General features: G+C 51.6%; 7 protein-coding genes across 7 annotated transcripts; 5 read left to right on the top strand and 2 right to left on the bottom strand.

Annotated features, from left to right (window-relative positions):
• Positions 1 to 410: 410 nt before the first annotated feature.
• Positions 411 to 5,713, top strand: TRIVIDRAFT_35144 (uncharacterized protein; the record flags this gene model as incomplete). Its single annotated transcript, XM_014104973.1, has 2 exons — positions 411 to 474; positions 570 to 5,713. The coding sequence occupies 2 exons, from the start codon at positions 411 to 413 to the stop codon at positions 5,711 to 5,713; spliced, it is 5,208 nt and encodes a 1,735-aa protein (XP_013960448.1).
• Positions 5,714 to 9,592: 3,879 nt separating this feature from the next.
• TRIVIDRAFT_35899 (uncharacterized protein) lies at positions 9,593 to 11,107 on the top strand (the record flags this gene model as incomplete). The annotated part of the gene is made up of 5 exons (XM_014104972.1): positions 9,593 to 9,728; positions 9,911 to 10,000; positions 10,072 to 10,336; positions 10,458 to 10,920; positions 11,003 to 11,107. 5 exons carry the CDS (start codon positions 9,593 to 9,595, stop codon positions 11,105 to 11,107), a joined length of 1,059 nt encoding a protein of 352 aa, XP_013960447.1.
• A 371-nt stretch (positions 11,108 to 11,478) lies between these two features.
• On the bottom strand, positions 11,479 to 12,255 carry TRIVIDRAFT_215228 (uncharacterized protein; the record flags this gene model as incomplete). Its single annotated transcript, XM_014104971.1, has 1 exon — positions 11,479 to 12,255. One exon carries the CDS (start codon positions 12,206 to 12,208, stop codon positions 11,555 to 11,557), a length of 654 nt encoding a protein of 217 aa, XP_013960446.1.
• A 581-nt stretch (positions 12,256 to 12,836) lies between these two features.
• On the top strand, positions 12,837 to 14,416 carry TRIVIDRAFT_215227 (uncharacterized protein; the record flags this gene model as incomplete). The annotated part of the gene is made up of 3 exons (XM_014104970.1): positions 12,837 to 13,587; positions 13,657 to 14,099; positions 14,192 to 14,416. The coding sequence occupies 3 exons, from the start codon at positions 13,029 to 13,031 to the stop codon at positions 14,336 to 14,338; spliced, it is 1,149 nt and encodes a 382-aa protein (XP_013960445.1).
• A 316-nt stretch (positions 14,417 to 14,732) lies between these two features.
• TRIVIDRAFT_86271 (uncharacterized protein) lies at positions 14,733 to 15,829 on the top strand (the record flags this gene model as incomplete). Its single annotated transcript, XM_014104969.1, has 2 exons — positions 14,733 to 14,920; positions 15,027 to 15,829. The coding sequence occupies 2 exons, from the start codon at positions 14,821 to 14,823 to the stop codon at positions 15,182 to 15,184; spliced, it is 258 nt and encodes an 85-aa protein (XP_013960444.1).
• Positions 15,830 to 15,967: 138 nt separating this feature from the next.
• On the top strand, positions 15,968 to 18,085 carry TRIVIDRAFT_211639 (uncharacterized protein; the record flags this gene model as incomplete). The annotated part of the gene is made up of 3 exons (XM_014104968.1): positions 15,968 to 16,811; positions 16,884 to 17,005; positions 17,062 to 18,085. 3 exons carry the CDS (start codon positions 15,968 to 15,970, stop codon positions 17,602 to 17,604), a joined length of 1,509 nt encoding a protein of 502 aa, XP_013960443.1.
• Positions 16,791 to 21,145, bottom strand: TRIVIDRAFT_229287 (uncharacterized protein; the record flags this gene model as incomplete). Its single annotated transcript, XM_014104967.1, has 8 exons — positions 16,791 to 18,023; positions 18,517 to 19,631; positions 19,685 to 19,979; positions 20,032 to 20,405; positions 20,462 to 20,608; positions 20,662 to 20,772; positions 20,827 to 20,964; positions 21,023 to 21,145. 8 exons carry the CDS (start codon positions 21,143 to 21,145, stop codon positions 17,735 to 17,737), a joined length of 2,592 nt encoding a protein of 863 aa, XP_013960442.1.
• Between the last annotated feature and the right edge of the window lie 517 nt (positions 21,146 to 21,662).

The raw sequence follows: 21,662 nt of genomic DNA, 5'->3' as shown, positions 1-21,662 counted from the left end.
GCTCTGGTACCGCCCTCGACTGCGGGCTGAGCGTATACCGAGCACACGAAGCGGCCTTGCGCCATCGAGTCGGCGCAACCCTGGAAACCGTAAGCCTTGCGACCGTCGCTTTGCGAACGTCGACCTCGGGAAAATCGGGGCTCCCGCTGCCGCCACAAAGAGGTGACAGAGGTGACAAAGAAGCTGCAGCTCGAGCATGGACAGGAAGCCTTGACGCTCATCTCGGTTTTCCTGTTCTTGTGCCCGTGTTTTCTGCTGTTTTTCTTGGAAACACATGGGGGCGTTGTTCCGCTAGCCTCCCCTCATCGCATCGCTTAGACGATTCAACTCACCGACTCGGGCGCATTGCCTACGAAACCGCGCGGCCGCAGAGGGGACCAGTCTAGGTCCCCGCATCCATTCGAGCAGCCATGGCGCCAGCTGGGGGAGGAAACATCAAGGTGGTGGTGAGAGTGCGGCCGTTCAATGGCAGAGGTGGGTTCACAAACACACGGCCGTCGAGCGGTTAATCCCAGGCGGTCTACGGCAGGCATGCGGGGACGAGACGAGGGTTAACAGTTTGGATACAGAAATCGACCGCGGATCAAAATGTATCGTGGACATGCAAGGGAACCAGACCGTCATCACGCCGCCTGAAGGTCATTCGGTTAAAGGGACCAAAGATAATGCCCCAAAGGCCTTTGCCTTCGACAGGTCATACTGGTCCTTCAACAAGGACGCCCCCAATTATGCGGGCCAGCACAACCTCTTTGAAGACTTGGGTGCGCCGCTCTTGGACAATGCCTTTGAGGGATACAACAACTGTATTTTCGCCTATGGCCAGACCGGTTCCGGAAAGTCATACTCCATGATGGGCTATGGCAAAGAAATTGGTATTATTCCCATGATCTGTCAGGAAATGTTCCAGAGGATCGATAAGATACAAGGAGAGAAATCGAACAAATGCACCGTCGAAGTGTCGTATCTGGAAATCTACAATGAGCGAGTCCGTGATCTGCTCAACCCGTCAACAAAGGGCAACTTGAAAGTTCGAGAACACCCGTCCACTGGTCCATACGTTGAGGATCTCGCCAAGCTTGTTGTGACGAGTTTCCAGGAAATCGAAAACCTCATGGACGAGGGAAACAAGGCTAGAACTGTTGCTGCAACCAACATGAACGAAACGTCCAGTCGAAGTCATGCCGTTTTCACGCTCATGTTGACGCAGAAGAAGTATGACGCCGAGACAAAAATGGAGATGGAAAAGGTTGCCAAGATTAGTCTGGTCGATTTGGCTGGTTCTGAGAGAGCCAACTCGACTGGTGCAACCGGCGCGCGATTAAAGGAAGGCGCGGAAATCAACAGATCGCTTTCTACGCTTGGTCGTGTCATTGCTGCACTGGCAGATTTGTCTACTGGCAAGAAGAAGAAGGGCGCCTCTCAGGTGCCGTATCGTGACAGTGTCCTTACCTGGTTGTTGAAAGACTCCTTGGGAGGAAACAGTATGACGGCCATGATTGCAGCTATCAGTCCTGCCGACATCAATTATGATGAGACGATAAGCACGCTTCGATATGCCGATTCTGCGAAGCGAATCAAGAACCACGCTGTGGTCAACGAGGATGCGAATGCTCGTATGATCAGAGAACTGAAGGAGGAACTGGACCTTTTGAGGAGCAAGCTTGGCGGCGGTGGTGGCGGCGGTGGTGGAGGTGGAGGTGCCGGCGTACCTCCCGATGAAATTTACGACGAGAGCACCCCCCTGGAGAAACAGATAGTAAGCATCACGGCAGCTGATGGTACGGTCAAGAAAGTCTCAAAGGCAGAAATTGCAGAGCAATTAAGCCAAAGCGAGAAGCTGCTTACGGACCTGAACCAAACATGGGAGGAGAAGTTGGCCAAGACGGAGGAGATTCACAAGGAGCGTGAGGCAGCCTTGGAAGAACTCGGCATCAGCATCGAAAAGGGATTTATTGGTCTTCACACGCCAAAGAAAATGCCCCATCTTGTCAACCTGTCAGACGATCCCCTCCTAGCAGAGTGTCTAGTTTACAACCTCAAGCCTGGCACAACCACCGTAGGCAATGTCGACACAAACGCAGAAAATCAAGCCAACATCCGCTTGAACGGCACCAGGATATTACACGACCATTGTACTTTTGAGAATGCCGCTGACGGAGTCGTTACTGTCATACCTAGAGAAGGAGCTTCGGTCATGGTCAACGGCAAGCGAATCACCGAGCCGAAGCAGCTCCATTCCGGGTTCCGAGTCATTCTCGGAGACTTCCACATCTTCCGATTCAACCATCCCATGGAAGCCAGGGCAGAAAGAGCCGAAGGCGAGGGCGCAAGACAAAGCCTATTGCGACAATCTATCACCGCCAGCCAGCTTCAAGCCCTCAGCCCAACGCCGCAGACTCCTCGAACGCCCGGCCACGAAAGGTCGTTTAGTAGAGTCTCGGTCTCAGACAGTGGGGAACTGTCTCGGCCTGATTCACCTGCCTTTTTCTCGCGTAATGGCAAGGATTCCGATTGGTCTCTCGCTCGCAGAGAAGCTGCCGGTGCCATTCTTGGGACTGACCATAACTTCGCCAGTCTGACCGATGAAGAGCTAAACTCATTGTTTGAAGAGGTCCAAAGAGCTAGAGCAGAGCGTGTGAATGGACGTGATGATGGAGATGATTCGGAATCAGCTACGTCGTATCCGATAAGGGAGAAATATATGTCGACAGGAACTATTGATAACTTTTCTCTCGACACGGCTCTGACGATGCCCTCGACACCAAGACAGGGAGATCAAGATGACCGATTTAGGGAAGTTCGGGAAGAACTCCAGTCTCAGTTCGAGAGGCAGAAAGAGGAATTCCGGGGCCAACTCAGGGGTGCAGAGGCTTCTGACATGGAAGTTGAAGAAATCAGGCAAGAAAAGGCTCGCATGGCAAACGCCCTCAGAGAACTCAAAGAGGATATGGAGAAGCAGCTCAGCCTTCAGCGCAAGCAGTTTGAGGAGAAAATCGAGAAGATGGATCCCCTGAAGCGCCCCAAGGCCAGCCCTAGGCTGTCTGATGCGGAAATTGCGATTGCAAAGAAGACGGTCAAGGCATGGCGCAGCCGCCACTTTGTCAAGATGGCCGAGACTGTGCTCCAGAACGCATCCATTTTGAAAGAGGCGCAAATCATGGGCAACGAGCTTGACGAGAACGTTGTTTTCCAGTTCACCACTGTTGATATGGGACACGTGCTGTGTTCCTCCTACGATATGGTCCTTAACGGCTTAACGAGTGAAGGAGATGATGTGGCGCTGGAGGAGGCCTATAAGCCTTGCATCGGTGTCCGCGTAATTGACTACAAGAATAACGTAGTTCGCCTATGGAGTCTTGAGAAGCTGTATGACCGGGTGCGTGTGATGCGCCAGATGCACCAGTACCTCGATCAGCCCGAGTATGCCCAACACCTGAGCTTAGACAACCCGTTTGTGGAGACAAACATGCCTGCCTACACTCTAGTTGGCGAGGTGGACATTCCCCTAAGGGCCGTGTTTGAAAGCCGTGTCCAAGATTTTGCGCTCGACGTCCTTTCTCCCTACACCTCTCACGAGGTTGGCATGCTTAAATTGTCTCTGGAGCCATCCCATGCCCGCGCACCGACCAACACGCTCAAATTCAACGTCGTTATGCACGAGATGGTGGGCTTTGCTGAGCGAGAGGGCACGGACGTCCACGCCCAATTGTTTATTCCTGGCATCTCCGAGGAGGATGGTATCACGACAACGCAAATGATTCGAGACTTTGACGAAGGGCCAATCCGCTTCGAGAGCGTTCATAGCATGAGCGTGCCCTTGTTTGCAACTCCAGAGGTTACACTGAGAGCAGCCATCTTCGCCAGAGTTTCGACAATGCACCTTGATAAACTCCTTAGCTGGGACGACATGAGAGATGCGTGCCCCACGGCAGATGGTGCAAAGGCCGCTCGTATCAATGAATCGCAGTTCTACACGCAGGAAAAACACGACCTACTTTCTAGGATCCAAATTATGGAGCTCAACGAGCACGGAGAGTATGCGGCTGTCGAAGTGACGCAGTCTAGCGAGCTCGACAGTGGAACATTTCAGCTGCACCAAGGATTACAGAGACGTATCAGCATTGACATTGCGCATAGCTCGGGGGATATCCTGCCCTGGGGAGATGTTACTGCCGTCCGTGTTGGTAAAATTCGTACGGTCGACTCCGCTGGCAAGTCTCCCGACATGGTCACCGATCGTGACATCTCCCTCAAGCTTGCAGGAAACCCCGTTTTCCGCGAGAATCCCAACGGCACGCGCAACATCGTGGTGCAAGCCCAATGGGACTCCAGCTTGCACAATTCACTTCTCCTCGACCGTGTTACGCCTGAAAAGTTCCGTGTGCAGATGACTGTCTCTTGGGATATTTCTTCAGAGAAGCTCGCGGAGCCCATGAGATTCTCTCAAAAAGTGAACCTGCAAATGATGTCCCGTACGTTTGTCCGACAAAGCAACATGTTCTCGTCGCTATTCCAGAACATGCGGTTTGTGCGCTCCTCGACTGGAATCTTTACCTTGACCATGAAGCCTGCCCCTATCAAGAGAGTAGGTGACTTGTGGAGGATGAACAGTCAACACGACTACGTCAAGGGTGAGGAAAATCTGCATAGCTGGACCCCTCGAGGCGTGTCTCTTGTCAGTGACTTCCTCCACTCAAAGAAGAAGAGGCGGCGCAACGCTGAGCTCGGCGCCATAAGCAGCATGCTTGCTCAGTATGGTATCGATGTTACAGCCGCCGGGCAAGAGCAGGGACCTGAGACTGAGCGTGAAGCATCGCCAGATATGCAAGCCATTATTCCGAATGACGATGATTTGCTCAATGACACACCTGTGACATCTCCAGCCCCATCAATCCATGAAGAGGAATTGGCATCGGAGGAGCCCACTTCCGGCGATGAAGCCCTCGAATCCGATGATGGCCAACAGATACCGCAAGAAGACAAGCCCGAACCTGTTGCTCCTCCGGCGTCTGAATACAACACGCGGGAAACTGACTTGTTGGAGCTATGCTTGAAGCTGTGGAAGAAATATCCGGACCCCTTTGTGAAGCTTCTGAGCCCGGAAAACACGCTCCCCCCAGAGAATGGAGTCACTGCAGAGCCCGCGCCCCCTAGCCTCATCACGACCATCGTGCGCGTGCCCAAAAATCCCAAGGTGCTAAAGGGAGGATACTTGTTGGTGCCAAACAACGAATCTACGCGATGGGTCAAGAGATTTGTGGAGCTAAGAAGACCATATCTTCATGTATACTCTGCCACGGACGGCGACGAGGTGGGCCTTGTAAGCCTGCGTAATTCACGCATCGATAGCCAGCCTGGCGTCCTCGGATTACTGCACGGACCTGATGACTACGACTCGCCACCGCGAAGCTCCAATTCACCTGATTTTACCCCCGGCCACCGACGAACAGCTTCGGGACGCGTAATTTCAACTATCTGGACTGCTGCTAATGGCGGGGGATCTGCTGCTGGACAAGGACTGCAGCGGCTGAGCGAACGGATGCAAGCGGCCGTGTTTGCCATCTATGGGACGGACAACACATGGCTCTTTGCGGCTCGCAGCGAGCGCGATAAGCAGGATTGGATCTTTAGGATTGACCAGACGTTCAATTCCAACGGCGAGAACACACCTGTCAGCGGCATCATGAGCCCCGGCCAAGGCAGCGACTATTAAGAAGAAGACGAAGAATGAGAAATGAATGAGGAGAATTATGAATCTTGACGGATTGTTGTTTTTCTTGCGCTCCCTTTTTTTGAGTTTATTTGTTTTTTTTTTTTTTGTTTTTTTTTTTTCGTTTCACGAAGCCCCACGTGCTCGCGATTTTCCTTTCTTCTCTCGGGGGTTTCCCTACAAATATATATATTTCTTTCCCTTTGTGTGGTCATTGATGACCTGTTAGATTATACCCCCCCTCAGATGGACGCAACAAGAGAAAAGAAAAAATCGCAAGTGCGGAAGCACATATAGAATAGAAGGGTCGCTCTCTGGTGGAGGAAGGGTTTGGATAGCTTAGTAGGTGCGATGGATGATGATAATGCTATACTACAAGAAGAAAGCTGGGTGGCTTGTTTGCATATGTGGTCATGTCCAATACGCTTTCACGGTGCAAATAGCCGCTGGTTCATGTCTTACCTTCTTTCGTTAGTAGTGAATACGATTATCAGTCTCCGAAATCTTAATTATTGAAGCATATTGTATCTCTCTTAGTGACACATACTCGTACCAGCACAAGTTACTTCTAGTCTGCTTGGACTTGTCTCGCGGGGGAGTTATTGCCTAGTGTGTTGGCTGAATCTGCCCGGCTTGGCATATGCCAGTCGAAGTCGGTGCTTTGATACGGAGAAGCTATTGGCTTGGTAAACGAGGGAAGCGTGCTGTGGGGGGGGGGGGGGGGGGGGGGGGCGTCACTGGTGGGAATTACTCGTATTTGCAGGCAATTTTATGCGTCAACAACAGGGGAGAGCATCATATGGGGAGCTGTACATGGCTTGATGCGAGGGCCTTTTTGATACATACGCAATGGCAATGTGAGACGACTTATCCACCCGCCATGTGGACACAACACTACTAGTATGCTGTAAGCGTCCCGTCGATGTTGAAGCTCTTATTTGCTACGAGCAAGTAGTCGTGCCACAGGTTATTACACCACGTCATGCATGTTGTCCCGTCTTGTCATATATCACATGTTAATGGAGTTGAGCTATTGGGCCGTCTTTGGTCGGGGATAGGCCCTTGCTCTGATCCTGTGTGACCGGTGAGGGGGGAGGCTGGGGTGGTGATGGAGGGCCGTTTGCCAGCTGAAAAGGCCCTGTACTGGGAGTTGTGACGGCTGGTTTCTATTACCTAGGGTATGTTAGAGATAGTCGTGTGCATGGAGAATAGTCGTACTACATGTCTTCTTAACACTAACATCATTTGCAGGGGGCCGTCTTGAATAGGGCCTATGCAAGTGGCTTTCCTACTGGCCTGCTGGGGTTATACTATGAAACCGTCTTGCTCTATGCAAGCTAGCATGATTTTCTTTTACCCGGATTTCCGCGGTAGCTCAGGCATGCAGGATGCAAGATGCAGGATATGCTAGAGGAGGTAAAGCTCAAGCCTCTGGCTTGCAAGGATGGCATCCAGACTAACTCACCGAGTTGCAGCCACCAGCTCCTATAGACCAGGGAGTTGATGCACTTGGTCCTGGTCGTTTATGCGTGTAAATAAAACTGGAACGCTGTTGGCTGCAGGATATAATAAGTGCTCCCATGGGAGGTATAGCAGTGATGGATATTAGCAAATAGGCCGTTTTTTGTATCACGCAGAAAGTTACATGTCAGATGTGGGCGGCAGACAGACAGGGGCCTCAAGCCTTAATATGGCCGAGATGCTTTGGGAGAGCCCATTTGTCTGTTGGTTGGATTCAATGCCCTGCACCCATCTTACTTGCCTCTATTATACCAAGCACTAGTAGTAAGCTGGGAGTGCTTTGCTCGCGTCATTTAAGATAACGCGGGAGCCTCTGTTAGGCCTGACCGTAATGAGATGCTTACATGAGGGTATGTGCAATAAATTCAGTACCGTCTAAACATGGACGGATCCCTTCATATCCCGAGAAATGAGGCAAGGCGTATTATCCCTGCTCTGGCACTAGAGACGCCTCATGCATATGGTGCGAGTAACCGGGTCAGTGATACCTGGCACATGTAAGGAAGAGTCCTACCAAGGCACCGGCATTGAGGGGAATTGTTTGATTCGATGGAGAAATCCACAGGACAGAGCAGAGTTGCTAGGAACTCCCGTGCACTGCCGTACATACGAAGTCGCAGCAGCGAGAGCAACCAGTACTTCAATAACACCCCATGGAGTACATAAAACTTCAAAGTACTCCGTACACAATTACAAAATAACGACAAAACTATTCCGTACTCCAAGAGAGATCCAACAGCATCGCTTCGCCCGCCTTTCACCCGCATCTACCGCCGATGGTCTCGTTTTCTCATTCTCTAGCTCGAATCTCCCTTGTTTCCTCCCCGGCAGCCGAGCCCAAAGGCGGAACCGACCACTGCGACATGCATGTGTGGCCGCGACAAAAGCGCCCAGTCTGTGCTCATTGGACGGACTGCAACTCGTTTGTCATTGAATCCTCGCCTACTTCAAAATGGCGTGAGGTCAAAGGGGGCCGTCTTGCAACCGCCATCTACGATCTACCAACCGGAAACGCACACGCGCTCCCAATACCCTGGCCGTGATCCCTGGCTGTTCGGCACGGTTATGCATCTTCGGGGGGCCACCAAGCCTCCTCCCTGCTGTCTGCTGTATCTCGGCTTGGTGCCAGTGCTAACTGCTAGGACGAGGACTTCTAATGCCGGCGCATGGGTGCGCGGGACAAGGACACAACTAGCCCCCACCAGTCCCAGACGCCTGGGACATGATCCGACGCTGCCAAAGCTACCCATCGGCCGTATCCGCCACCCGTCCAAGATGGGGCGAAATGCCAGGTAGCTTTTGGCGAACAGCGAGTGGCGGGAGGCTGGAGCAGGTCCAAAGCCCAAAGTAGTGTGTCCAAATACCTGCTTGTGTTGTGCTGCTGTTAAGTAGCCCAAGTGAAAGGATCCTCCACTGGCAATGCTCTCTACTCGTATTTGCCTGATGTTTCTGGCTTGAGCTTTGGTCCCACTCTCATGTCTCGAGTCCTGCTGCCTGGCCGAACCAGCTTCCCGGGACTTGGAAGCAACAAGGTCTGACCACATCGCACGAAACCCTACGGCCGCCGTCGAGTCTAAGCTCTAAGCCCTTCACGCCCTGGTCTTGTTCTCTCTGACTAAAACTCTTGACTTTCCGTCTTACAACCCGGCGTTGGCTTTTCTTTATTGTTCTCCTCCTCCTTGGAGCACTTGACACCCGAGCTTCTGGCGCTTGCGTTCCAGTCCTAACTGCATACTACTAGCTACCCTCTCAGCTAAGGGCAATCTGGTCCAGCCACAGCGATCTAGCCAAGTCAAGATTTATAGAAGACGCCCCGGAACAAAAGCCAACGCCCCTAAATAGGAAAAGAAGAAAGGCAAATCGACCAGGCTCCGACCCCCCTGTCAGTCTGTCAGGGCACGGTTATACAGCTAGCATGCGGCAAGTGTCTCTCTCGTACGAGCTCTGTTGCGCTTAGCCCGGCTGTTTGGGATCTCCCTTACGTTACCACCTGCTTGGGTCGGTTCTGCCAGTGCGGATACATGCGTGTGTATGTATCCCGTGTTGGCTGTCGGATTCCATATTTATGCTTTCAACTAGGTCCCGCCGCTGTTCTAATAACTTCAGCTTTCCGTCTTTGATACCTCTTCCATCAGTCATCACTGCCTTGGTGTCATCTCTAGTATTTACGGCGCCTTCGTTTCGTCTAATTTACGACTTCTTCCCACTGGCCCGGCTACTTCTCACACTTTTTCTTCTTCTACTCTCCTCATCCATACGTTTGAATTTCTAGTGATTCGACTCCGTACTCCTCTCCGGCATTCCTGCTCCTTTATTTCCGACTTTTATTTCGCTTTTTGTTGCCTAGGTGCCTGGTTAGCAATGGAAGATGAGTCAAAATCACCGGCAGAAAAGGGCGATGGTCGAGATGTCTCGGGGTTGGAAAATTACCAGTTCACCTTTGGTTGCTCTGCACCTAGCTCATCTACGTGTAGCTTCATTGAACCAGATGCAAGTTGTTCCTTTCTCTTTCTCCTCCCATTTCATTTCCTTTCAAGTTGTGAGTTGACAATAATTAACACCTGTGCTGTTAGCCTCAGGCCGAAAGCATGTACGTTTACCACGCCCAATCCGTTTTCCCAAATTCTCAATTCGCTTTCATGTCCTAGACAACGCCCAAGCATCGCAAGCTAATCACAGTTCCTAGGTTGGATTCTTCGTCATTAACAGAGAGCATCCTCGATTTTCCGCGGCAGTTTGGCCGGACCTATCATGCCTATAAGGAAGGATGTAAGATGAAGCAGACCTTAGGCGACAATGACGCTACTTGGCCGTTAAAACTAACTCAAATCTACTTATAGCGTATGCTTTCCCTAATGATGAACCGGAGCAAGAGCGATTGGCCATACAGGACTATGTATTCACCAAAGCGATGGGCGATAGGCTCTACTTTGCTCCACTGGATGACCATCCTCCCAAGCAAATCCTCGATATTGCCACTGGCACGGGGGACTGGGCCATATCAATGGGCGATCGCTTCCCAAACGCAAGAGTTACGGCTACGGATTTGTCACCAATCCAGCCCGATGTCGTCCCGGAGAATGTCGAGTTCTACGTGGAAGATTCGTGAGCACCTCTCCCATCTGCCCTTTTGACCATGCTTCTATTTCAATACGCGTAGTGTGTGGTTGAAAAACAACAATGCTCATCAGTTACTAACCATTTCTGCTTGGTGGAACCTCGATAGCTCCGAACCTTGGAATTACAGTGACGCCTTTGATTACATTCACACAAAAACGACGGGCGGTTGTTGGGAATCGTACGAAACTCAGATTGCACAGCAGGCCTTTGATACGCTTTCCCCAGGCGGCTGGTTCGAGTCTCAGGAATGCGCTTCGGTGCCTTACTGCGATGATGGCACACTGAAGCCTGATAGTGCACTGGGATCATGGTTTCAGGAGTTCCTTAACGCTGCGGAGGCAGCTAAACGCCCTCTTGGGGAATTTTGCCATCTCAAGAGCATATATGAGCGCGTGGGGTTTGTCGATGTCCATGAGCGTATATTCAAGGTCCCGTTGAATGGCTGGCCTAAAGACCAGAATCTAAAAGAGATTGGAAGGCTGATGGAGGCGAATATGCAAATGGGGTTGAGTGCGTTCTCGCTAGGCCTTTTTAATCGGATATATGGACGAACCCCCGAAGAGATTGAGGTGAGAGCCTTGTTTATGCTGTGTTATGGTTGATATTGAATCAAGAGCAAGGCAGAGACAGCTAACAACGTGGTGACTACAGGTATCTCTTGTTGAGGTCCGGCGAGACGTGTCAGATCCATCGATTCACGCATACTTGCCTATTTTTGTCGTCTGGGGGAGGAAACCATTTCCAGAAAAGCGGTAATGATGCAAGAAGAGATACTGTGGGAGCCCCGTTCCGCTCTTATTTCTCTTCTCTCTTCCCCTTCTCTTTTGTATTTTTTTTTTTTTTTTTTTTTTTTTTTTTCACTTTTTCTTCTACTTACCTCTTCATCTTCTCTTCTTTATATTCTCCTTTGTTTTTGTTTCAAGTCATATATTGCAATGCATTCCTGTCGGAATACGTCGGCGTTAGGAGCAATGTCAAATGATAAAATGAGTTTGGCGGGGATATACGTTTCAAGATTTGCCATTGTTGCTGATATACATTTACCTTGCCATGAGGGGAAACTACGATGGTGTTTAGAACATATACTTGAAGCAAAAGAATCAAAGTTATAGCAATGATATAGATGTTTTCAGGGTTTGGGTCAATTGGTTCTACATGTCGTCTAGACGCAAACCCCGAGGTCCCACTTTCTCATAGGTGATATCAGTGCTTAACAAGCCACTTTACCACATTGACCTTTGACTCGGGAAGGATTTCTACCAATCGTTCGTTAGACAGAAACTCGTGATCGGCGTACTCGAAACCAGGCACAACGGTTTCTGAGATGAGCAGGCCATCGCTGCTAGATTGATCATCACTGTCAGGGAGAAGGAAGCTTGCTTTCCACACACCACCTTCCACCACCCACTGTAGCTTCTCGCCACGCTCAATGTTGGGGCCAACAATGAAGGATTCGATCCGGCCATCCGGATGGATAAGAACGTAGCGGCCACGACCTCGATGGAGGCTGTGAATGATGCGGCTCCGGTTCCGATGGAACGAGCCCAGGGGGCGATTGGGTGTCAGATAGTAGAAGATTGTGGTAGAAAGTTGGCGAAACGCATAGTCAAAATCAGCGGGGAGGCCATTGACGAGGTCGATAGTGCGCTGTGAGAGAGGCGTGGCCGGGTATGGAGAAGGAATTTTGGTGCTGTCGGCGTCTGTAACTGCGAAGTAGCCTCCTTCGACGTGCTCGATGAGAGAGAGTGAGCCGATGATTGCCTTAACGGCGGCGGATTCGGGAGATTCGGAGGGGGTGAAGCTTGGGACGATTGAGCTGAGGGTGTTTGAAACCTCGTGTTGATTTGCGGCGCTCATGATGAAGATGATATTGTGATGATATTGCTATTATGTGTAGTTTTGTGATAGTTGGAAGCGGGGGATAAAGGGCTCAGTTTGAATCGGCGGGACTTGTTGGCTTCAGCGTTTAAAGGATCACCAGATTGAGGCAGTGTTGAAGGATGAGAAAGGATGAGGAAGGATGAGACCTAAAACCTATGAATTACTTTTTGGCTCCTTGATATTGCTGCCTTACTAGGTACATGTACCTAATGATCCCGTCGGAGACTTTGCCTTGTGATTGCATCATGTCTTACATGCTTTTAGTACCTAGTACCTAACAGGTAATTTCTGCCACACCGCCCGAGCCTGTGTATAAGCCTGCTTGATCTCCGCTTATTAACAGTGACTTATAGAAGGCATTGAGAGATACAAAAGGATCGAGCAGAAGAGAGAAAACCAAGCATGTGATTCCAGGTGATCGATAGGAGTTGTACAGCAGCAAGAGCATCGGAGAATTACCATGGATAAACAAGTATGATGGATGATCTGTGGGCCGCGTCGCTCTGCTCATGGCTGCACTAACACGCCATCGACAGGTGCCTGTTATCGGGCGCCTTGCCGGATGGACTGACGTAGCCGTAGCCACTCGACGTAAACATCCCACCATTAATTAAGTAGTTAATCGATTAATTAACCAATTGATCCTCTTCTCTCCCCTTTGCTTCATCTCGTCTCTGGACGAATACCAACAAACCCCCGGCGACGCCGCTTTTCCGCAAAGAGGCACCGGCTGGGGGGAACCGACAAAACAAGACGACGAAACGAAACCTCGGTCCGCATCCTTTCCCCTCGCGAGATGATCCCCCGCCATTTGCTCCGGGGAAGCGGCTTCGTGCGCCTATCGGCTCCGGCCCCTCACAGAGTCTCGGGCGTGCTGCGAGCAATTGCTCGACGCGATGCCGTCTGTTGGTCTGGCTCCGGGCTGAAGCTGAATTCGAGCTTCGGGCGTGTCTCGAGGCAATCGATCCACGACGATGCCCACGAGCGCCTGCGCAACGCAAAGCCGCTCGTGTCCAATTACCTGGCCGGCAAATTCACCAGCGCGGGCACCGGCCGCAACTCGCGCGCCCTGGTCGTTGCCTCGGTCGTGGCCGCGGTGGCTTTTTACCTGTACAACTCGCAGACGGTGCCGGTGACGGGACGCAGGCGCTTCAACTTCCTGTCGGACGCGCTGGTGGCGCAGGCGTATTCGAGGGCGGCCGATGCGATTGTGCGGCAGGTGGAGGAGCAGGGCGGGCATTTCCTGTCCGACTGGGACCCGCGGACGATGATAGTGCAAAGAGTCATGAAGCGTTTGATTCCGGTCAGCGGCATGGACGACCTCAAGTGGGAGGTTCGCGTGATAGCAGACAGCCGTAGGTGTTTCCTCTCGTATCCATGTCTCGTCGTTTCAAGATACTAATACTGGCACGATTCATTTGTAGGGACTGCGAATGCCTTTGTGATCCCCGGCGGCAAGGTCTTTGTCCACAGCGGCATCCTCAACGTGTGCCGCAGCGAAGATGCCCTCGCGGCTGTGCTTGGCCACGAGATCGCCCACAACACTGCTTCCCATGCTGCAGAGCGCCTCTCCACTGCCTGGGTCGGCAACCTCACGGCCGGCAGTCTCTTCTTCCTGGCCGGGGCGCTGCCGGGCCTTGCGCTGTTTGCCCTGTGGAACGTGATTGGAGGCTACTATCTGCAGGACCTGCTGTTCTACCTTCCCATGGGCCGCAAGCAGGAGAGCGAGGCAGACTACATTGGACTGATGATGATGGCCGAGGCTTGTTACGATCCGCGCCAGGCGGTTGGGTTCTGGCAGAGGATGGAGACGATCCAGCGGCTGGGCGGACACGAGGTTCCCGAGATGCTTAGCACACATCCATCGGTATGTTCTTTTCATTTTCTTTCACGTTGCGAATTGGCATTCTACAGCGAGTGCAGTGAGTGAGCATCCCAGCTAACAGACAACCCAACCAGAACGAGCACCGCATCGCCAAGATTGAGGAATGGCTGCCAGAGGCGATGAAGAAGCGGATGGAGAGCGATTGTAGAAGCACTACCGCATTTGCAAACCGGTTCAGAGAGGCGTTGAGGAAGCGCCGGCCGGTGGTGATTGAGCTTTAGAGATTTAGTGCTACATACCTAGGTACATAGATGTTGATGTAATAGACCCGATCAGTACGGAGTATCACTAATACGATTATCCGAGAGTCTTCACCTCTTCCAATGTCATCACCCGTATGAAGCGTCACCACCAAGACGGGCTCACGAGACCTTTGCAATCCGCGTCTCCTGATTCGTCAGACCACCATTAATAATTGTGAATCCCCCCAAACCCCCCCATAAATCCCCCGGACTGGCACTGAACAAAGCTGGCATAGCGGACCCTCTTTGCCTCTGAACAGGCCGTGCCGAGGTAACTTTTTGCCGTGATTGTCCCTTTTTCTAGAGCTCGAACTGAATACTTAGGGAATGCGGTTTCTCTTCTCTTGTCATCCCATTTTCTCACCCGTTCCATCTTTTCGTCTCTACACTGCCTAGGGAGCTGCATTGCAAGCGTATTCTTTCCGCGCCAAGGAATAAATCAGCAAATCAAACCCATAAAAATGTCCGACAAGTCTTTCACCACCGCCGAGGTCGGCTCGCACAACAACGACGAGAAGGGCTACTGGCTCATTGTCGAGAACAACGTCTACGACGTCTCCAGTACGTTTCCCCCCTCCCCTGCATTTTCTATCGAGCAGCAGAAGCAGCAGAAGCAGAAGCAGAAGCAGGAAATACTGGTGTCAAAAGCTAACGCGACTCCCCTTAGAATTCCTCGACGAGCACCCCGGCGGCGCAAAGATCCTCAAGCGTTTCGCGGGCAAGAACGCGACCAAGGCGTTCTGGAAGTACCACAACGAGAGCGTGCTGGAAAAGTACGGCGGCAAGTACAAGATTGGCACCGTCCAGGAGGCCGCGAAGCTGTAGAGAAAGGGAACCTGGGTCTATTTCGTATGATTTCATTGTGTCAAGGTGGTGGAATTGCTTTTCTAGGCGTTTTTTTTTTTTCTTCTAGGAATTGGTAGACAGTTTTGGATACACAGCATCGCGTCTGTCTGAATGCGAAACTAGGTTTTGTTCCGATGTTCTTCTCTTTTGCGAGTTTCTATGCCTGGCGCTACTGAGGCTTTGACACACACCGATCCCCGAGATTCCGCGGCTTGACGGTGAAGCGGCAGATGCGGCAATCAATGATGCCGCCCGCCGCAGATGCAGATGCACCATCATGATTCCCGAGCCGGTGCCGAGTCTGACGGCCGGCGAATCACCTGTAAGAGACGGAGACGCGAGCGCTGGCAAACCGCAACAAACGCTGCTGCGACAATTGCCATGACAAGCTGTGACTAATGACAGGTTGATGCCATTGGCCTTTTGGTGCTAAAAGGCGACGCTGACACTATTCGCTTTATACCGCTTTTGGGCATCGTGCTGGAGCAGCTTGCGAGCAAAACGCGAGAGAAAGACTTTGCGATCCCCAACTTACGGCCTAAAGCACACAGGTGGAGAAGGCCATTACCATTTCTTTTACCAATAGCTCAGCTACATGTTTGATATAAATGCCATTGATCATTCATTGTTTCTCTTTCGTCTTCTAGCTTGCTTCTATAGTATCGTTGCTAGTGATACAGCCATTGGCCTATATCGGCGGGGCAATTGGCATCCCACTCATTCACTCTCACATAGTTCCTCACTTACACCCTAATCTTCAGCATGACCGACCTTTTCGACATTGACGCTCAGGCTGTCCGTCTCCAGCAGCGAGACATCTCCCAGCCATCTCTCCCCAGGGGCCAGACACTCCCGCCTCTCGCCCTCATTCACGATGCCTCAGCCACCCTCCCACATCCATCGGATCAAAACTTCCTATCCGGCCAGCCTGCCGCTGACGTCGCCCGGCATATCACGGAACACATAGTGCCCGCGCTGTGCGGACAGTCGCAGTCCAGCCGCTATTTCGGCTTCGTCACTGGCGGCGTCCTTCCGCTGGCTGAATGGGCTGACAATGTCGTTTCCCATATGGATCAAAACGTACAGGTCCATCTCCCCGAGCAGTCCGTGTCTACAATCGTCGAGAATGCAGCTCTGCAGATGTTGATAGGTCTGCTACGCTTGGAGTCAGACTGGAAGGGCCGCACATTCACCACAGGAGCCACTGGCAGCAACGTCCTCGGGCTAGCATGTGGGCGGGAAGCTATTCTTCAGAAGAGGGGTGCTTCGGTGGGCGAGCTCGGTCTATTGGGTGCTTGCGTCAAAGCAGGAGTCTCTGAAATTCAGGTTCTCACAAGCGGCGGCCACAGCTCGCTCTCCAAAGCAGCAAGCGTAGTTGGCCTAGGGAGAGCTTCTGTCAAGGAACTTCCTCGAAGCGCAGCTCAGCCGTGGAAGCTGGATCTTAATGCAGTAGAAAGGGAATTGAGTCGCCCTGGGACAGCAAGCATCATTGCTATTAGCATGGGAGAGGTCAACACTGGTGGTTACGCCCTTGATGACGTTGACGAGTGGAAGAGGTTGAGGCAACTGGCGGATCGACATGACGCTTGGATCCACGCGGATGGAGGTATGTTTGAACTATATATGCCGAAAGGCCATGATTCTGAGGTGTATCAGTTGCTTACCATTGTCGTTATAGCATTCGGAATCTTCTGTAGCGTTCTAGATGATCGAGATGAGTACCGGCTGCTTCGCAATCGCGTCAAGGGCATCGATCTAGCCGACAGCATCACGATCGACGGCCACAAGATGCTCAACGTTGTATGTGAAATTCATTGATTCCCCCATCTCCATCTCCAACTCGCTAACATCCTCAGCCATACGACTGCGGCATGTTCTTCACCCGCACCTCGTCCATTCTAGAATCCGTATTCGTCAACCCCAACGCCGCATACCTCTCACCAGGCCCAGCTGCCAGCATCCCGTCTCCTCTCAACATAGGCCTCGAAAATTCGAGACGTTTCCGCGCGCTGCCCGCCTACGCGGTGCTCCTCAGCGAAGGACGTCCCGGCTTCGCTAACTTGTTTCACAACATGGCTCAACTGTCTCGCAAACTGGCCGTCTTCCTGCGAGAGTCGCCATATTATGAGTTGCTGCCTGATGAGAGCGGCGATATTGAGGAAATTTTCATAATTATTCTGTTCAGAGCGAAGGATAAGAAGCTAAACGATGAATTGGTGGCAAAGATCAACGCGACGAGGCAGCTGTACGTGAGCGGGACCAGCTGGAAAGGCGAAAAGGCCGTGAGAGTAGCCGTGTCGAACTGGAAGGTCGATGTCGAGAGGGATTTCAGAGTGGTATCGACGATTTTGAACGACGTTGCCGAAGGAAGAGATTTTGACATCGAGAAATGCTTGTAATCGTAAGAAGAAAAAGAATATAGTTGTTTAAAAATCATAGTCGCTCGCAGTCCGAAAATTTCGCTTCGTTCCAATCCCTCTTCCTCCAAACCATCCCCTCGCATTCTCCATTTTCCCATCTCTCTTTTTCTTAGCCAAACTTCTTTGATCCTCCCTTCTGCGACAACTTCTTGCTCCCCTTCTTGCCCGGCCCAATCAGCTCGAGATGGCCCGCTCTCTCGCCCAGCAGCGCCTCCGTCTTGGCCACCATGCCCGAAGTGAATTTCTTGAGCATCTTGTCGGCGTTGACCTTTTTCTTGGGCTTGGTGACCTTGGAGGCCTGGCGCTTTGAGTGGACGGCCTTTGGCGCGGCGGCCTTGTTGGACTTCTTGACCGTGCCTTGCGCCATGTTTATATTTCGTCTTCGACCTCCTCTTTCCCTGATTTCCGGCTTTTGCTAGGGCTCCTTGCAGCGTTTTGTAGCTGCGGATTGTTCGTCGAGTCGATCTCGATGGAAAAAGTGGTGATGAGGTGGGAAACTTTTTTTTTTTTTTTGGTCGAGATAACCGATAAGCTTAGATAGCCACCAGCCAGGCACTTTGCACTAAAGGCCCAGCCTAAACGTGGTACCGAATATCCGCCGCCAACGGGAACCTGCACAACTGCATTCATCCATCCAGTATTCAATGTTAGAGAGTAATTCAATGCCATGCCGTTGCGACCGAATAGTGCATTGAAAGAACATGTGATAATAGAATTTGATGACATGTGATTGATAGAAAGTGTATTCTTTTAATCCAATTCTAAAACCAACGCCGGCTTCGTTTCCTCACATACAACGACTGACTAACCATACACTCTAAATAGAAACCACAACGATTTGACAATCACACATTCCAAATAGAAATCCTGGGAATACCAACCGTCAACTACCAGCCATCGCCCCACCCATCATCATCGTCGTCTGTCTCTTTCGGCGCCAGATCAATCTTCTTGGCAGCTGCGGGTTTCGCGGCCGGTTTTGCCACGGGCTTCGCTGCTGTCTTTGTTACAGGTTTCTTGGCTGTGGTAGTCTTCGATAGCCCCTTTGGCAGCGGCTTGCTTGGTCCCTTCTTCTGCTGCGCCGCTAGCCATCCTGCAAAATCAGGCTCGTCCTCACCGAAAGGCGTTGCAGACACAGTTGTTGATGCATTAGCAGCTGCAGAAGGCGTCTCGAAAGCATCGTCGTCTCCCAAATCGCCCCATGCATCACCTGCGTCATCGTCATCATCAGGTAGAAATTGTCCAGCTATAGCACTGGCAACACCAGGCGTCGATAGGCCTGATGCTGGGCCAGGAGATGTCACGGCTTGACGGTGAAGGTTTGATGCGGACGCTGTAACTGGTTTCTTCGCCTCGGTTTCGGGTGTTAGACTAACAGGAGCTGGGGTTGGACTATTTGCAGTTTGCATGTCTCCAGCCACAGCAGTAAGCTTGTTTGTGAATGATGAGATGGCCCAACCTGCCCAGCTGCTTCCAGAAGATGCGCCTGGTTGCACCGTGCTCCCTTGAGCGGTGGAAGAATCGGCCGACTGCGCTGGAGGTAGGGCGGTTTCAGGCATGGCAGCAGCAGCTTTACGGACTTTTTGCAAATAGATATCCATAGTTTTCGAGGCTTGGTCCCGAATGATCTTTTCCTTATCAATCAAAGCCGGGCATACAACTGGCAAAACACGGTTGGCGCTATCATCCTCGTTGAAGTATTCGGCCGTTGCGGCCAGTGCCATGAGCGCCGCATTTCTCGCGTGCACAAAGGGGTCACGCAAGGAGCGTGTAAAGGCAGCTATCAACACCTTTGATCTTGAAGATGTGCCAAGATTTTTTGCAATCTTGCCGAGACAGATGGTGGTGTTTGTACGGATGCCAGGCTGCTCATCGTTTGCAGTCTTCGCCAGCTGCTTCAAAAGGTCACCGTTAATGGTGCGATCTGATAGTTTGCCAATGACAACGAGTACGGATTTCAACGTCTGCTCTCGAACAACGGGTGTCGCATCTGTAAATCCAGTAACCTAATGTTATAATTAGCACACCAGTTCCAATCAAAAGAAGGAGGTCAACCTACTAGTTGGGGGAAGATTTTGTCATTGACGATTCTCTGCGATAATTGATCAATTATAAGAGGAAGGCTATCCAGCAAGCACACCCGAATGCCCCGATCAGGGTTTGCAAAGGCCCGAACAATGAAAGGCGTGATTTTTGACTCAAAATCGTCAGAGGGCAACTTGGCAGCTATTTTCAGCACAACAGTGAGAGCTTTAGGACCGCCGCCGCCAAATTCAACCGATTTGACGAGTTCTGGGAGAACTTTGGACTTGAAAAACTCTTCAGGAAAATCATCTGTTACTTTCTCCAAATCGCTAGCGCTTCGGGTTAGGCAAGAACGAGGCATAGGATGCAAAGGGAGCTTACTTGAGAAACTCCTCGCGTTCATCAGGATTCTTCACCCCTAGATTCTCTATCCCGTCTGTAAGATGAATCAACGGAGTATCGAAAAACGAGCCTGATCGGCGCCCAAGATCTAGAAAATTGCCAGCACTTATCCGTGCCTTAGGGTTGGCGTTGCAGAGGCGCTTATAACTTGTCTGCATGGACGGCGGTATGTTTTTGGTTTGACCGGCTTGGTCTGGACCGTGAAAGTCGCCATTGAAGACTTCAAAGATGAGGGTTCCAAAATTGAACGAATCTACGGCGTAGGTGGGATGCGCCTTTGTCGCGGCCCATCCTCCTTGAGCCACCTCTGGTGGCGCATACCGACCAGAGTCGGGAACCAAGCTTCCAAAGCTCTAGACGCAAGATTAGCAATTCGTCATTTCCGGTCTTGAGGCAATATGAGACTAACGTCCAGAGTAGACTCGCTTTCCTTGACGTTGCTTAGAACCTCGAAGCCTCCCATTTTCCACTCTCCACTCTCTGTAGTGTATATTGAACCGACTCTCAGGCTGCCATGTTTTGAGGTTGCATCGTCGTTAATAAACTTGAGCGTTTGCTGCAATGCAATCAGCATTTGGATTTGTCGGGTCACTTCAACAGAGCTCTTACAGCGACAGTATATAGACCCCATTTGATCGTCTCGGGACTCAGGCTCTTCCTTCGAACGTGCCATCGAAGAGGGGTAACGCGCTCGGTAGCGATGTAGATGTATGTGTCTGTCTAGTTGCTTGACGGTCAGCGCTGAGGTGCATCCATGGCGGTCGCATCGCATACCTCGACAGTGTCCAGAACCTTGATGACTCCTGGGTGTCGCAACGTTCGCAGCTTTCTCAGCGCGTTCTTTGCGAGCGGCAGCAGGCTCTTCTTTGCCGTGCTATCGAACGAGAAGATGCTGCAGTTCGAGCCATCCTCCTATTGCTCGCGACCATTAGCTCATGCGACGCAACATCGCAGCCAGCGGGTAGCCTACCCGCCTTGTTCCATTGTATAAAGTCCAGATTGACTCGTCCACGTCGACCTTGTCGCCAAAATTGTAGGGGAACGGCGGTCCCTGGGACATGGCCGAAGCCACGGCCGACTTCAAGAAATCCATGTCGAGCTATTCGGCGCAGTATCGTCGAGAGGTAGGTGGAGAGATGGTTGCACCAGAAGAGCCGTCGTCGATTGCGCATCTAGATGGAAGACATCTGGCACGTGTCAAACACCGCTATCCATGCCGGGGCTCGAGCCTCCGTAGCACGGGCGTCTTTAAGCGACTCGCGCCGCTAAGCTGGGCCGCTCTCAGGGCATGGCGTGCCGCTGCACGCTAGAACCAGCAAACAGAGGTAGTGGTACAGAAGACCGTTGGAACGCCGTAGATCAAATGGATCTCTCGTGTCGGACCCCTGACGCAGTTTCCTAAAATCTTACCCAGATACAACCTGTCGACAGCTGCATGTGCATCCAAAGCCAAGGGTCTAAGTGATTCTAAACGGGGCCAGCCGCAAGACAAAATAAACCTACGGAGTACGGGTATACAACTAGAGGCTTCAAGAAGCGACGAACCCCTCAAGCCTGGGGATCTTAGGTAAGCCATCACACGCGCCGTAAGGTACAGGTACTCGAGAGTG

This window comes from Trichoderma virens (genome assembly GCF_000170995.1).
Source record: "Trichoderma virens Gv29-8 chromosome Unknown TRIVIscaffold_2, whole genome shotgun sequence".
In the NCBI taxonomy this organism is placed as follows: Eukaryota; Fungi; Ascomycota; class Sordariomycetes; order Hypocreales; family Hypocreaceae; genus Trichoderma; species Trichoderma virens.
The sequence above is the reverse complement of the archived record's forward strand: the minus strand, read 5'-3'. Positions and strand labels throughout refer to the sequence as shown.